Source organism: Pteropus vampyrus, unplaced genomic scaffold (genome assembly GCF_000151845.1).
Source record: "Pteropus vampyrus isolate Shadow unplaced genomic scaffold, Pvam_2.0 Scaffold10, whole genome shotgun sequence".
In the NCBI taxonomy this organism is placed as follows: Eukaryota; Metazoa; Chordata; class Mammalia; order Chiroptera; family Pteropodidae; genus Pteropus; species Pteropus vampyrus.
Genome location: NW_011888791.1, coordinates 2,608,446 through 2,625,142, shown reverse-complemented (window position 1 = coordinate 2,625,142; position 16,697 = coordinate 2,608,446). Strand labels below are relative to the sequence as shown.

Genomic DNA, 16,697 nt, shown 5'->3' with positions numbered 1-16,697 from the left:
GAGGCCCTAAATGTGAGGGTTCCCAGCTCTAGGATATCTTCCTCCTCTACTCCGCAGCCCTCCCTCAAGAGCAGTTGGCTACAGGCAGATACAAATTTCGCGCGGGCAGAGCTGAGGTGGGCCGTAAAGAGGCACGGACCGGAAGTGGTGGTTGTCATAGCTACTGAAGTGGCCAGCCTCTTTCCAGTCTCATTCTCCCTCTTCTTCCACTGTTTTTATGAGGCCAGGAAAATCGAACAAGGAAGGGCTGACACACTGGGCCCCCACAAACATAACCAGATGCTTTAATGACTGTGTCGGCCCGGAGATTTGGGAGAGGACCAGACCGGAAATGATTGTTTCCATAGTAACCCCTGAGCGGGTTGCCTGGGAGATGACCCCTTTCGGTCTCTCTGAATCTTTGCTGTATCGTCACTTCTAAGGCCGATCTAACAGATCCTGGACTGTCTCCTGCCATGATTCCCGGAAAATACCGCTCTGTTTCTGGCCGGGCTACGAACAACGTAGGTTGAGTCTCCTACTTTCCCTTTCTTTCCATTCGTATCGTCCTTTTCGTCTGGCGTCTTTGTCTTAGGTGATGTATTATTGAGACCATGACCTATGAATCTACTTAAGGTATTGTCTGACTGAGGCTTGAGATTTATAGACTGGACTAAGGCATTTGGAGAGTTTTAATATTGTATGGTGGTTACTCAAAAGACTTATCCCAGATCTGGGCTTCCCAGAAGGTGGAGCTGCTCTGCTGTGAAAGGCTAAGATTCGTCTAAATTCCTTTAACAAGTTTCTTTTTTTTTTAATTAAGAAAATAATTTACTAATAACAGCTTCTCTAACCTCCTTCACCTGTTCCTTTGAGATGTTTACTTAGGCCTGAAATGGCAAGTGTCAAAATCCTTAGATGCTAAGTAGAGGGCTAAATTGCTGCAGACATTTTGGAAAATAAATCACAGTGAAACCTTTTAATTCTTAGTTGTGATTTTATTTTTTCCAACAAATCAGTAGAACATGATCATATACCAGAAACAAAAAGCAAGCATTCTGTTTTATTATTCTATTTTTTTGTGAGAGGATTTTATCTTTATCTGTACTATTTTGGGGAGGTGTGTTCGTTAAGAACATATTTTATGTTTTAATTTTTACATTGCAGGTGAACTGTGGGCTTCATCTGGTTATTCAAACATCATCCCTTCCTGAAAAAAACAAAGTAAGAAATAATAGCATGATTTAAAGAGTAGAGTATAACTGGAAATTTTAACTATATTTATTTTGGTCTCCAATCTAAACCTAATTTTTATTTTCTGCCTACATAAAGCCAAAAATCCTTTGTAAAAAACTGAATCTTATTTCACCAGTTGGAAAAGGTAAGGGTTTTTTTTTCTTGACATTTGAACATTTCTTAAATCAGAATCCTTCTTAAAATTGATGGCATATTATAGTTCGATTGGGAAAGAATTTTCTTTCTTAGTAATGGATAAAATGATGGTATATATTACTACTAATGGAATCTTACAATAGGTAAAATGTGATAATTTAGGGGGACATATCTATACATTCCATTTAAAATCAGGGGAGAAAAATAGATTAGCAGTGGAAGTATATTAGGTTTAATGCTATTTAAACTTAAGATTATGAACATGATTCTTTTTTCCCAAACAGTTTACACATAATATCTCTGATATTTCCATAATTTCTGGCTTTTGGTTTGATTTTTGAGATTCGTGTGTTTTTCTTTCTCTCCTTTCTCATCTTAGCACTCACTAACTCACCTTCCACACAATTGTGTCTCAAGATACAATATAATTTTTCTACTGTGACCATGTTGTACACCTCCAACTATCACAATTCAGTTTTTTTTTTCTAAAGAAAGTCAAAGAGGCAGCAGTTGATTACGTTATATATATGAAAATAAATACTTGACAACTAGACCATTTGATCATCTTGGATAAATAACAGTTAGCTAGATTAATTGAAAATATTCCCTATTATAATTGGACATAATGTATTCCCTCCAAAGTTTTGCTAATTGATTTCACTGGATAAATCCTATTCTACCAGTGTGTTTCTAGGAATGATATGCTTTATCCAAATTCTTTTCAAACAGTTCATTTTCTCTTGTAGACATATGTTTTAAGAAAATACCATTAGCTTACATAATTCATAAGGAGATAAAGCAAATGCTATTTCAAAATGCATATTTAGGGGTTTTTGTGGTTAATCATGACAGATTGTTTGATTTTTAAAAATTCTCCTATCAACTAATTTAAAACCAATTTAGAGAAATCTCTTCTTAGAAGCTTTAGATATAAAATTTTACTATTTTGTTATGTTATAATTGGACTCTTAAAGGAATTCTAATAATAAAAATTGATTTTTTTCCACAGAATTTAGTTTTTATTGTATGTTTTTTGCTTTTATTTTTGAGACAGTGATTCTTTTAATGATTGTAATTGTGGTGAGGGTTTGAAGGAGTTAGAAGTGCCTCAGACTGAAGCATAGTTTCATCTGACCTTTTGAAATTGACTGTGTGTGTATGTGTGTGTGGTAAAATACACATGACAAAATTTACCATTTTAATCATTTTAAGTTATACAAATCAGTGGCATTAAATACATTCACAGTGTTGTATAGCTGTCAGCACTATCTAGTTCCAGAACTTTTTATCACCCAAAAGGGAGCCCCTATACTCATTAAGCAGTCACTCCCCATGTTCCCTATCCCACCCCAATGAAGCCACAAATTTACTTTCTCTCTCCATAGATTTTCTTACTCTCAATATATCATAAATGGAATCATACAGTATGTGACATTTTGTGTCTGGCTTCTTTCTTTCAGCATGGTGTTTTTTTCAAGGTTTATCTGTGTATTGATCAATTATTGCATGTTGTTTTATAACTATCTTTATTATTTATTGTTAAATTCTTATCCAAATTTTTTTTTCTCAAATAATGTTTTTTTTTTTTAGGTTGAATTCAGGCTAAATAAAGAAACACCATCATTTCCTGGTCGACTCTTACAACATGACCTTGAAAGAAACTATTCAAGTAGGCAAGGTATTGTCAGTGAGTAGAGATCATATATGGTTTATCTTCACTGGGTAATACTGTTTAATAATATTGATTTTCTAGATCCAAATATGCTTTAATTAAAAGTGAAATGGTTAATTGGTACCAAATTGTCTCGGTATTTGTTTAAATCAGAATTGATTTTACATACACAGCATAGTAGATGCTTTCTAATTCAGAAAAAAAATGTTGTATTTAGTTTGAGGATGGGCTATGTACAAGAAAATGGGAAAGAATCTTTCAAATACTGTATAAGAACTTGGAAAAATGGCTAATTAGGGAACACAGATCTTTAGGAAACAGGGAAACAGTGGGAAGAGTGGAAAGTTAGGAGTGGAAAGAAACAGTCTCTTTCCTTTATTAACACATATAATTATAGATATTTTCTATCAAAGCCCTTAAACTTTAGTGTGCATCACCTGAGATCTTGTTAGGAATGCAGATTCTTAGTGCTCCCCTTGCCCTTTTCCCCTTCCCCATTCTGATTTTGTAGATTTTGGGTGGGATTTGGAAATGTGCATTTAAATAATTCTCAAGTGGTTCTGATGGATTTTGTAGATCTTGGGTGGTTTGTGGACAACTTTTTAAAAAAATACTGCTTTACATCCTCTGGTTATATTGCTTTATTTTTTAGTTTAAGGAGATATTTCCTATTGTGCATTTTAGTTTTTATTTGGTTGCTAACAACTGTTAGCTATCTGTAATGTGCTAATATTAAGCACTACAGAATCCTTATGTATAGTACCATCCCTACCTCTTAGGAGTTTGTATGAGAGGGCTGATCAGTATAGGCCTCTCTAGATTATTCATCTCATTACTGCATGAACATGTGGCGATTCTGAATATTAGATTAGTTTTCCTTTTTTGTTTCATTACTTCTAGACCTTCTTCTTAGGCTCATATCTAATCTGACATGATTTTTCTCTTTCCTATATCCTACACTCTTGTCTTGGCCAATTGCTGGACGCCACATCAACCTAACCATAGTTCCACAGTGCAGGAAACATCTGTCTTGCCTTCTTTGGTTTGGTTGATTACATATTCATCGAGTATGTACTATCTGCCAGTCACAGTATTAGGCACAGAGTTATAGATGCGAACCTGGAAGTTCTCAAGTAGGATTTCTTATGCTTGCATTGTGAGTTTCTTTCATATTTTTGATAACAATATCTTAACTTTTTTTCTAAATTGAGTCAAACTTAAATATTTTCCCAAGCTATTCTCAAGTTAGAGGAGGAAGTTGGTATACATATTTGTAGATGCCTGGCCAGGTAAATTTATTTAAGTGGGAAAGTATTGCCTGATATTTGCTAATGAGGAAATAATATGGAGGCACTGAATTTTGTGAATATGAGAGATGAATAAGGTGTTGTATATAAATAGTGATCCATAAAATACAAATGAACTCTTTAGGGAAAAATACAGCCATTTGTTTTTCATTAAAAGCTTTTATTCAGAATCATTCTCTGTGATAGGCTACTCACTTATACCTGGTTGTTTTCCAAGTGTGCCTCCTCCATAGTTCCAGACAGGTTCATGGAAAGAACTCCACATAGTGTGCAGCTGTCTTCTTGACTTTTGCTCACTATTCTACTTCCAAAGGCATAAAACTTTAGAAAAATTATAAGTAGCACTCTATTAGGAAAAGTATGGGGACTTCTATATAATAAATGGCATCCTAGCGGGGAGGGGGAAAATAAAAAAATAAAATGTTAAAAAATAAATAAATAAATGGCATCCTAATACCCAATCATCACAATTTTTAATTTTTTTCCATTTTTCAAAATGAATCGAATATATATATGTATATATTTGACTGTTAAACAATACTGGTTTGAACTGCGTGGATCCACTTATATGTGGATTTTTTTTCAATAAATATACAGTCAGTGCTTTGTATCCCTGGGTTGCACATCTGTGGATGCAACCAACCTGAATGGAAAACAGTATTTTCAATCTGCTCTTAGGAAGCTATGGATGCCAAGGGTCAACTGTATGCATTGTTCTATGCCATTTTATATAAGGGACTTGAGCATCCATGGGTTTTGGTATCTGCTGAGGGTCCTGGAACCAATCCCCCACAGACATCGAGGGACTATTGAAGATTTTGGGGAGTCAGTAGTTAGACTTTGATTGCATGGGAGTTGGCACCCATTCCCCGCTTGTTGTTCGACATAAATTAACCAGTAGTACTCTTAGTCCAAAGTAAAGAAACTCTGTTTTAGTTAGGCTGGTTTTAAAACTTGGTATGTGATTTCTTTTAGGCTTTCAGATTATTGTTGAGAGTTAACCCCTGTATCCTTGAAATTTTGAAAGCATCAGATATTCCAGGGTCTACTATATAGCAAAATCTCAGTTAACCAGGCCTTAATTGATTAAACCCCTTAATTAAGAATTCTAAAATGTGTATATAGAGAGGAAGAGACAGTGCTTGACTCTTACGATTGTGATAAATCACTAGAAAATCTAAAATCAGGATTTTGGTTACCAAAACACTCTCAAAGGCAAGGCTGAGTGGACACATATATTTGACCATATACTATATTATCCAGCCAGCCACCCATCCAACCACCCAATCCATCCATCTTTCTTTCCATTCATTCACTCACCCATCTGTTCACCCAGTTATCTATCCATGTATTTAGGGTTCAGTGCAGTGAAGACTCTTACCAAATGTAGACCATTATGCCTCTAAATACTTTGAGATCCTAATTATGAAAGAATTCATAATTCAGCATTTTAATACTGAAATGCAAGAATTTCTGATTTTCTTTTTTAACAGAAATAATATATACAAAATAGATTTCTAATTAAGTCTTAGTAAATTGGAAAATCAGTTAATTTACTGATTGTCTACTGAACTTAGATTCTTCCAAGAATATAAAGGATGTAAAATGAGGTCTGTATCTCAAGGAACTTATACATCTAATTGGGAAGTGAAGGCCTACATATCTGGTAAATTAAATAGTGATATATGAAACAAACAAGAAATATTTCAATTAAAATTTTGGCACATAGTAATGTAGTTTATATGTAGTATGAAACATTCTATATATACATAGGTGTTTGATATGTACATGTCTGTGTGTACGTGGGTGTTTATATATCCACATAAATATGTGGATGTTTCAAGTGCAGATCACTCGGATTCTCAGTCATTTAAATGATCTTTTTTGTTGATTTTAAGACCTTTCTACTTAATCAGTCTCATCTCTTGCTATTTATTGTAAGATGTATAGCACACTGATTATTATAGTAAGCTCATCATTTGGGTAGTGATTATGACTTCTGTGTATAATAGGAACCAAAAAATGTGAAGATAAAACTCTTTTACTTACTGAATGTAAATAAAATTTACTGGTCAATTACTGCCTCTACATCCAAAGTCTTATAAAGTTTAAATTTGCCTCTTAAATTGAGAATTGGCTTGAAGTGTTCACAGAAGAATTTTAAAAACCCAACTCTGATACTAACAAGAAAAATCAAGGTTGTCTGTTGTTCAGAGTTTTTCCTTGATCATCTTTAGCTGACCAGTTAATCCTTAATCAGTTAATCCTTAGACTAGTTTCTGTTTGTTTTGATTTCCAAATCAGTTTATAGAATGATGGTTGTTTGGGTATCATGCTAGCAGCTGGTCATATCTCAAGTCCAGTTCCTTGTTAAACATCATGTCAATTCTGAATGCTTGTACTCTAGAACATCATTATTAGTTATCTTGATATTTTATGATATTCAGAAAAGTGGGATGTGAGCACTGGTTATTTTGTTCAAGAAGCTAGGTGTGTGATACTTGGGTTTATGCCATGCAAACCTGGAGAAGCTAGCAAATACCATTGCTTTCTAGCTCTTTAATACAATCTATGTGGAACTAAGTTGTCATCATATTGTCTGATGGCCTCCCAAAGATTATGTTAACATCCTAGATTTGGTTTCGTGTTTTGTTCATATTGGTCAGTTTAAGTAGCAGAATTCTATGGTAACCTTAGGTTCCATTTTACTGCTTATCACTCCCCTCAACATCAGTTGCTGCTTTCAGGAAATTTTCTCCTCATAGAAGAAGATATAGTAGAATTCCTCTGGTGTTCAAACTGTCACCTTTGACCTATTACTCTGATTTTACCTCTTTTCTGGATATTCCAAGCATCTCTTCTTGACCATTCTACATTCTTCTAGGTCTTTAGAATATATCTTAATATACTCTCCCCCTAAACCCATCTGTAACCATCTTCTTTAAGTGAAAAATAACCAGACACATTTATGTGTGAATATATTATTAGGTATTATTTTTTATTCTGTATTTTGTTTATGTTCTTCTATATAGTTTATTAATTTCATACTGGTTTGCCCACTAGATTGAAAGCTACCTAATGGCAGGAACAACATCTAACCCAGCGGTCCCCAACCTTTTTGGCACCAGGGACCAGTGCTCCTGTGAGAAATTAATGCCTGATGATCTGAGGTGGAGCTGAGGCCGTGATGCTAGCCCTGGGGAGTGGCTGCAAACACAGATGAAGCTTCACTCACTTGCCTGCCGCTCTCCTCCTGCTATGTGGCCGGTTCCTAACAGGCCAAGGACCTGTACTAGTCTGAGGCCCGGGGATTGAGGACCCCTGATCTAACCAACAGCCCATAAATCTAATGGGGGTGTTGTATGCCCTGTGGATCCTCACTATAAGTATATAAGATTTATTGACATCCACTTTGGTTCTGCAATATTCTCTATTAATAGTACCTGATCATACAAAAAAAATATAATGATGTGAGGTTTACATTTGCTATCCAAAACTACTTTCTCTGTATATCCTTTAGCAAAGTCATGTGTTTCGTAGCTTTGTGATAAACTTTTTGATATTTTGAAGGAGATGGAAGAGTAATAAGCCCTTCGCCTCGTAATAAATCATCATGCATCTCATCCACAACAAACGTGACAGAACTATGTGGGCTGGAAATGAAAACTACCATGAGCTCCTTATCAGCATTTGGAGATTCTTCCATTCAGACACCTTCAAAGTCCAGAATCCGGCAGGGCTGTCATAGTGCTGGCCCAAATGTATCTGGTAATGAGGGACTATCATCTCAGTTATAAGAGAGTTAAAATTTAGTATTAGGAGTCAAATTATAAAGGGATAAAGATAGCACTAGAGTAGTTCTGTACTTTCAACAAATCTATAAGGCAAGGGAAAAATTATTTGTCATACACAGAACACATAGCTTAGGTTTGAAGAGGAAAGAAACAAATTCAAATTTGGTAGTTAATTTCAAATATGGAGAACTATGGAAACTATACTTCCTAGAAAAGGTATTTGTAGGTGCCAAAGTTCTCCAAATATAAGGTGACTTTAGTTTTAAGGTTTTAAAGGTTTTTCTTAATCAAGTAATTTGTATATCATTTTTAATAGGTGATCATATTAATTTGGTGAGCTCATCAATGCCATCATTTCCCATTCTCCACCGTTCTTCTGAAGAGAAAATTCTTTACTCGGACAGGTTGACCCTAGAAAGGTGAGGACAATTTCATTTATTTTACTTTTTTGACTAAAATACATAGACACGGAACAAGGTTTGAAAGGTTCGAGTCTAACGCCTCTTGTTCTCCTGCTATCCAGTTCTCCTACCTACTAGGTATAATCACTGTTAACAATTTTTCATTTATCCTTCCAGAGGTATGGGGAGGAATTTTACATCTATATAATATAAAAGAGCTTGATTATACTCTGAAAAAGTACTAAATACTTCTAAAATATGACATTGTTGAAAATGGATTTTAGGATAGGGAAAAAAACTTTACCATATAGTCCTCATACAGGCTTCTGGGCCCTATCTAGTTACATTCCCTGTTACCTCACTGACCTTGCCTCCTTCTAATTTCCTTCACTCACTCTGCCTCCTTGAATATACCAGGCATGCTTACCTCTCAGGGTTTTTGTACTTGCTCTTCCCTCTACCTGGAATGCTGTTCCTCCACATATCTGTAGGCTCACTCCCTTCCCTCCTTCAGATTTTTACTCAAATGCCGTCATCTCAGGGATGACCTTCCTTGGTTACCCTCTCCAAAGCTGCAAACCCTTCCACCCAGGTAGTCTCTAGCCCCCTTCTCTGCTTAATTTTTCTTCTTAGTACTTATCACCCTCTAATATATTAAATATTTTACCTATCAAGTTTATTATTTGTCTCCTCCTACTAGAATAGCTCAACAAACATTGGGAGTCTTGTTCAATTCTGAATCTCTAGCACCTAAAACAGAGCCTGGGACAGAATAAGCTCTCAATAAAAAATTTTTAAATGAACAAATATATTTAGGACTTGATCTCCATCTTTAAATCCAGGAAGGTACCTGCAATATAGTGGTGGATGAAGGATCCCGACCCTACTTTGGTGCTATAACTAGCAGAGAAACTATCTCGGCTGTGTATACCTTTAGCTTAGCAGTGCCCATTTAACAGCAAATTTTTAAACAAACTTCTTAACCTAGCAGTGCATACCTGACAGCAAATTGTCATGGATCATTTATGTTTATATGTGAGAGAAAGCTCTTTGTAGGGTGTAACGTGTTTTGTAGGCAAAGTAACACTTGAGGGCAGTAACTGTCATGACGTCTTTGTAGTATTGTTGGTTTTTGAAATTCTAATGCTAATATTTTTAAGTTTCACAATATCATTTTAATGTTTTGAGAGATTTTATGATAATTTTTATCTCAGTCTTTAAAAGTTCAGCCAAGAATAGTACCTCAGCCCTTCAGTTCCATGTTACTTGAGAATAACAGGAGCCAGTATTTATAAGATTGTGGCTCTTATTAGATTTATAACAAGTTAGGTACTTGCATTGTTGCTTGGGGTGACTTAGGCAGTTATGAAGATGATCCTTAGCACGTGGGCCTCTGGGGTGAAGAAGCAAACTTTGATCAGGTGGAGATATGCTTACCTAGGAAAGTCAAGACTAAGGAAATTGACTCAGATTTAAAGGCTGGTTTTGAAATGGCAGGATCACAAAGATGTCATAAGGTTAGGCATAATTTGATCAGTACCAGGATGTACAGTCACAAAAGCTGGGCCAGCAGCAAGGCACTCAGGGATTATTATTTGAGAGCCAATTGGCAACAGCAGTGATTTTCAAAGGGAGATCTGCCATGCCATGCATTTTGTTAGCTGGGAGACTGAGGGGTCAAGAGTAGAATCCAGCCCTGAGAAGAAATGCTTGGAAGAACTAGACTCTGGCCGCCCTGGGAGTTAGGGTAGGCCTGGAGTACCAGGATGGCAGCCTACCAGCATCAAGTAGGAAATACAGAGGCAAACACATAGACACCTCAGTAATGGGATAGAAGGTAGAGAACTGAGGGATTTTGTAGACAACGAACTCTCCTGGAGGACACTAGGGCAATAACCCAGTGTGTGTTTGTTTGCTTATTCTGCTGGATGACAGGGACTTATGGGGTTAAGGGCTATACAAGTGAGCCTTAGAGTAGGGAATTAGTCACTGGTTTGAATTCTGAGAAAGTGATTTTATTTTAAGCTGCAGTGACATATTTAAGAGGTGGGTCAGAGGTTATTTTTTTTTCCCTATCTTAGTGATGAGTGACTCAAGAATTAGATGAACTAAAAGCTGAAGGTACCAGAGGAAGACTGAAGCAGGAAAAATGAGACAATTTAAGTTTTTTTCTAAGCAGATGTATAAAGATATAAATTTTAAACCAGAATACTTATAACTTATTAATTTATAATTTATAAGACAGAAGTACCAAATGAGGTCGTAGAATTGAGTACATGAAATAAATTTTAACTACTAAGCACACATTAAAAGAATTAAACTATTACCTAATATTTTTTACTTTTCTTCTTTTTAAACCAATTTTTTTAGGGTCTGCATTTTTAAACATCATATCTTTGTCAATGATTAACATTTGGTTATTTTCTATGCTAATCATTTTTTTTTTCTCTTTATAAGGAGGATTCCAATCACTTCCACAGTTTCACTTATTTTTGTAGCACTGATTTATTTGCTTTAAAGTTTTCATTAACTTGATTTTTACTGAAAGGAAATATTTTTAATTAATCTCTCGATTAGATTTGTTCACATTCTGATCAATAGAACTACATTTTCCATGAAGACTCTTGAAATTTCAGAGTAGAATCATTTCTGTCTGGCCGTTTTATTACACTAGTAGAATTCTTAAAGGGCCCTGCACATATTACTTCACATGTAATACATTATAACTTTTTGCATAATGGAGGTTTACTGTTTTAAATATATCTAAAGGCATATATTGTTAAGGTTTCATCCTACCCTATAATATTCTAAATGTTCTGTAAAGTTCAAAGTTAGTGTTAAACGTGTAAACATATACTTAAAGTCTAAGCTTCTGCAGAAATGTTCAGTAAAGACCACCTTATCATTAGCGAACTTTAGGATGAAATTGTCTTTATCAAGGTGAACTGTAGATGGCTGAATTTCTTACTCTTCCTATGGTATCATCCAGCTCAAGAGGCTATGATTCTATGAGAGACCGTTTTGTATGTTTTTTTTTTTTTTTTCTTCTGATGACTTAATCGTCTGGGCAACTAAATTGTCTTTACATTGGTGGATTGATGGCAAGGGCATATCTCTGGTCATGTGACATTGTTTTTTGAATCATCTAAGCCTCTACTGAAGAAGGCATTTACATAGAGTGTGAAATAATTTATATGGGAGTTTTTTTTTTTTTTAATACAATGAGAGCTTAGACTTTATTTTAATACTTACCCTTGTCAAAGTATATGGGGTTTTATATGAATGATTTGCAATTAGATATAGGATGCTTAGTTCATGGAGGCAGGAAGTGATTCTATTTATCTTTTTCTCCTCACAACATGGGAGCCAGGCTACCAAATCAGAAACTTATTAACTTTTTAAAATGTTTTTTTAGGCAAAAGCTGACTGTATGTCCTATCATCGATGGGGAAGAGCACCTTCGTTTGTTGAACTTCCAACACAATTTTATAACTCGAATCCAAAATATTTCTAATCTACAGAGGCTAATATTCTTGGATTTATATGATAACCAGATTGAAGAAATTAGTGGACTTTCTACTCTGAGATCCCTCCGTGTCCTTCTGTTGGGGAAAAACAGGTAATCTTTGTAGAGCAGTTTTTGTTTATTATACTTAAGACTAATGTGGAGTCCTGTGGTGTTTAGATGGCAACTCAGAATTGAAAAATAGTTAAGAACCTAATAGACTAAATTTTTCAAAAGATTATTTGAATGGATTAAGATTCAGTTGTAATTTATTTTTTGATATTCAGTCTGAAAATAAGGCAGAACAAATAACATTTATTTGAGTGTGTTTTATTTCCATTGCATTCCAGTGCCATATCTTATATGGAAGTAAATAGTGGACTTTGGCGTTTATGTTTTCTTAGGCTGTATTTTAAGCATGTGTTCACTTTAGGCAGTTGTATTTCACTAGTGATTCTTCTCAGCACTTAACTGAGGTATCAGATGTCTTTGATACCTCGTGATTGTCAAATTACTATTGATTCTTGCTCAGATGTTGTTTTCAGCATGTATTTAGGATTACATCCCATATGAATATACCCAGTTCTTTTCGTAAAGTTCTACTATGTGGTGCAGCTACACAATTCCCAACTAATTTCCTTGAGAGTTGATTATGACTTTTCTCTCCGTTGTGCTTCACTGGATAGCTTTTGCAATGAAAGAAGCGCTGTTTGGCAAAATCTAAAAATGACTTTTGTATTATCAAATGATGAAGTATAGATATGGCATTGTACTCAAGCTTGGTTCCCCTCTACCCTGTCTTTTTTTTTACCCCACAGCATGAATCTTGAATTACCTCTTTATTCTCATTAGCCAATGGTAGTATAAGATACTTTTTCCAAGATCATGTCCAAAATTTCTAGGCTCTTATCTATCTGTTCTTTGCAGTTTCTTGAAAGTTCCTGTCAATGTAGTCTGTCAGCTACTGTTGGTGAGTGTTAAGCTGATCATTATAGTAGCATGAGAGAGCTTGGGGGAATTATAAGATCATATAGTATTAGAGCTTGAAGTGATCAGTTCTCGCATTTTTCAGATGGAGAAATGGGAATGTAAAGAGACTTTTGCAAGGTTAGATATGTACAAACTATCTGTAGTAGGAATATGCCACCAGAGCAGCTCAGAGAGTAAAGTGAGGAGGAAACTTTTCATACATTTAAGGCATTCTCTTCAAGGTGCTCCCTGTTATCTCTCTCAGAAATTTCTTTACTAATTTCTGATCCTTGGAGTTACTGCTTTGTTTCTCCAGCTTCTATTTATTCTTTAGTGCCATTGCCTTTATGCTTTCCCTTTTAGTCCTTGGGTAAGGTGTTTTCCAGTGATACTTTAAATCTCCGTCTCTACTTTTAAATATAGTGTATAATTGCTACTCCTGGTTCTTAAGTTTTAAATAACCTTTCCATCTACTCTCTTTCCCTGTTCCCACTTTTGAGCTTGTTTGGCTTCTCAGAAATTACCTTTTAAGTTTTTAAAAAAATAATTTGTGCCTTGAAACAACCAATCTTTTGGACCTTCTGACCTTTTAAAAGCTTTCTTTGCCTCTTTAACTCTAAGGGACCTGATGCCCTTCTCTGTATTCTTACTATGGTCAAGTCAAAAAGCAATCTAATGCAGTCTCTTCCTCTTTCTTTGCCTTCATTTTTTGTTTGTTTGTTTTGGGTCACATTTTACTTTATTTTCCCCATAAAGAAAATAGTCATTCTAGAACTGTTAATGTTCTTGAATGAAAAAGAAAATGAGTCGGATTCTACATTCTCCCCAATTGCCTATTTCTGAGATATCAGTACAATGCAAATCTGATCCCTAAAACTTACCTGATGCTCTCCAGCCAGCTGACTTTGTCACAACAAGGGAACTATGAGGCTTAAAGAGGCAGTATTTTATTGATCATTAGGCAAACCTGGCTGAGGACTGCTGGAGAAGAGAGAAGCCCATCTGCTACCCTGTGTCACCATGTTCTACTTGTTGCCCCCTGCCACTCAAGTCCAGAAAGTTTTCTCCCACATTGTGAAGCACCGCACTGTCTTTTAGTCCAAGGCAATGAATGATATAAGAACATCCAGGGCAACCATATGCCTCCAAGTTCAAGCAGCTCCAACAGAGATTTCTGCTCAAAAGCTGGAAAGACCTTGTTCAGATCTTGTATGTGAAGTTTACATTGTTGCTAAAGAACTCCCAACCCCTCTGTTCCACTTTGCTATTGAAGCTCTTGACATCTAACTCTTCTGCTTTCAATATCCCCTGTTTGTTTTTATGAGATCTTCTGGTGCCCTCATGATCAAGGCTAATGAATAGAACTTCTCCGTATTTTCTTCTGATCACCCAGGACTATATACGAAATTCTCTGCCAGACCCTGGAATTCTATATTTCTTCCTTTTTGGTTGCTTGAAGTTTCCCACATAAGAATTTGTTTCTGAGACCTGAAAAGCTTAGTCTTCATGTAGTTCCTGTCATGAGGTCTTTATCCTGGCATCAGTAACATAACATGGCCTGCAAAGACAGGCTGTGGTAAATCCCTAGAGGTCTGTAGGTACTGTGGTGATAGGTGAGCCTTGTCTTTTTCTAGTTTCAGTTTTGTTTAATGGAAGAACTTAAAAATCAGGTCACATGGGTGTTAATGTAAAAATCTTCAACTGACTAGGATTCTGCAAATTTCTCACATCAGTACCTAATCTGACCATGGCCTTCTAGGTCAACTGATAACTCCATCTGCCTCTAAATTATTTAGAATTGTATCTGTTTTTATATCATTTCAGGCCCTGGGGGTGGGGAGAGAACCTATGGCAAAGGCAATTCATGAGAACAAGACAGCAAGATGGTTAGTTGGTCTTGAATTTAACTGACTGAGCAACTTGCCAATTTTTCTTCCTATTCACCTAGCAATAAGAATCTGAAGTGAGAGTCATAAAACCAGTATGTGACAAAGCTAAGAGAATGCTTGAAATCACAACAGATAGGGACTGTTTTACTGGGTAGCATACAGCATGTGAGGCCCTGATGGAGTCCTAATGGGAAGGCATATTGCACATTTAGGTTTCTATGACTGAAGTACCTCCAAAGTGCCTAGAGTTTCTGATCAATTCAGAAACAGATTACATTGATCCTCCAAATGAGAGAAATTTGGGCTGAGACAATCTCTGTCCTTTGTGTATAATTTCCAAAATGTTAAAAATACAATTCTCAAACAGATAGTAATTACAGGCCAATATTTTAATTAACTCAGTAATGAGAGAACCAGTAAGATGACAAAACTGGTTTAAAGGAGGATAAGAGAAACTGATTATATATATATGTATGTATATACATATATATATATTCAATGAAAAATAAAGAATGCTGGAATAAAGTTGTTAAGTTATAAAACAGGTCAGTGTCCTACAAAGCAATGGAATTATAATCTTCTGGGTTATCTTTTTTATTAGACAGAAATAAATTATATTCTTACCTGTCAAAAATAATTACATCTCCTCAGTTTTCTACAAGTTAGTTTATAAATTTACAGAGTTTGGGCTCTAATTAACAGCAAATAGTCAGATGATCTTTAGGTAGGCTTGTTAACAGTGCTCCGACATGACATCGAAAGGACATGCAGTCATCCCTTTGCCCTTGTTCCAAGATTTAGTTATCAGCACTGAGTAGCACCCTTTCTTCTATGTTCACATATCACAGTTTTACAAAATGGTTTTTATACTGTATTTTTCACTTGAATAGTTACAGTTTATTATGTTGTCCCATGTCATTAAATATTCTTTGAAAATATAATTGTTAAGAGCTGTATAATCTATATGGGTATATATTTACTTAATATTTCCCTTTTGTTAGACATTCATATTGTGTACATTTTTTTTTGCCATGATAATGCTGTAATGAATATCTTTGTCCATAAATCTTTGTCTTCATCTCTGATTATTTCCTTAGAATAGGCTTTAGTATTTTCTATTGTGTATATGAGTTCACCCTCATAAAGCTCATATGAGGGAGATTTGAGATTTGATAAGAAGAAGGTCTATATTTTAGGGCAGTACTTTTCAAAATGTGATCCCTGGACTAGCAACCTCAGCACAAAGAACTTATTAGAAATGCGAATTTTTGGACCTTATCCAAGAAACTCTGGAGGTGGGGCTCAGTGATCTATATTTAGCAAGCCTTCCAGATGATTCAGTTCTCAAGAGTTTGAGAACTACTGTTTTAGGGAATGTGAGCTTAAAGGTATAAAAGAATTTAATAAAAGACTTCTTTAATAACTGTGAGGTCAGATTTCTATTAGAAAGCATCACTCTTCCTAAGCCATATTATTAGGGTACTGTAATTTTCTCCAACTATTCTAGGAATTTCAAGAACAAAGCAGACAGAAGAATAATTGTGTTGAAAGGTTTGTCTGTTTTCCTTTCTGATTTGGCAGCTATTATTATTATTGTTGTTATTATTAATATTGGCTATTATTACTAGAGAGATTTAAGTGTTAGATAGGATATTATTAAATACCTGACTCTGGATAAAGGCTAATTAAAGATTCCATTGAGTCCAGAAAGATGCTAATGGTTTGGATGAAGTGACTTAGAGTGTTCAGGGCATAGGGTGCTTTCTAGAAAAAAAGCAGGTTTCTGCCA

At 35.3% G+C, this 16,697-nt stretch overlaps 1 protein-coding gene across 9 annotated transcripts in view; it reads left to right on the top strand.

The window, feature by feature from the left end:
• Positions 1–9: 9 nt before the first annotated feature.
• The window catches only part of LRRC49 (leucine rich repeat containing 49), a 131,209-nt gene continuing 114,521 nt past the window's right edge, over positions 10–16,697 (top strand). Inside the window, exons 1-6 of one of the 9 annotated variants that reach the window (XM_011375813.2) lie at positions 197–503; positions 1,147–1,203; positions 2,962–3,058; positions 7,921–8,118; positions 8,461–8,563; positions 11,961–12,164. In XM_011375813.2, coding sequence (XP_011374115.1) covers positions 456–503; positions 1,147–1,203; positions 2,962–3,058; positions 7,921–8,118; positions 8,461–8,563; positions 11,961–12,164 — 707 coding nt within the window. In that variant the 5' untranslated portion in view covers positions 197–455. Of the gene's footprint in view, positions 504–1,146; positions 1,204–2,961; positions 3,059–5,940; positions 6,017–7,920; positions 8,119–8,460; positions 8,564–11,960; positions 12,165–16,697 lie in introns of those variants that run through there. The other 8 variants (XM_011375822.2, XM_011375842.2, XM_011375832.2 and 5 more) reach the window with 8 other exon arrangements.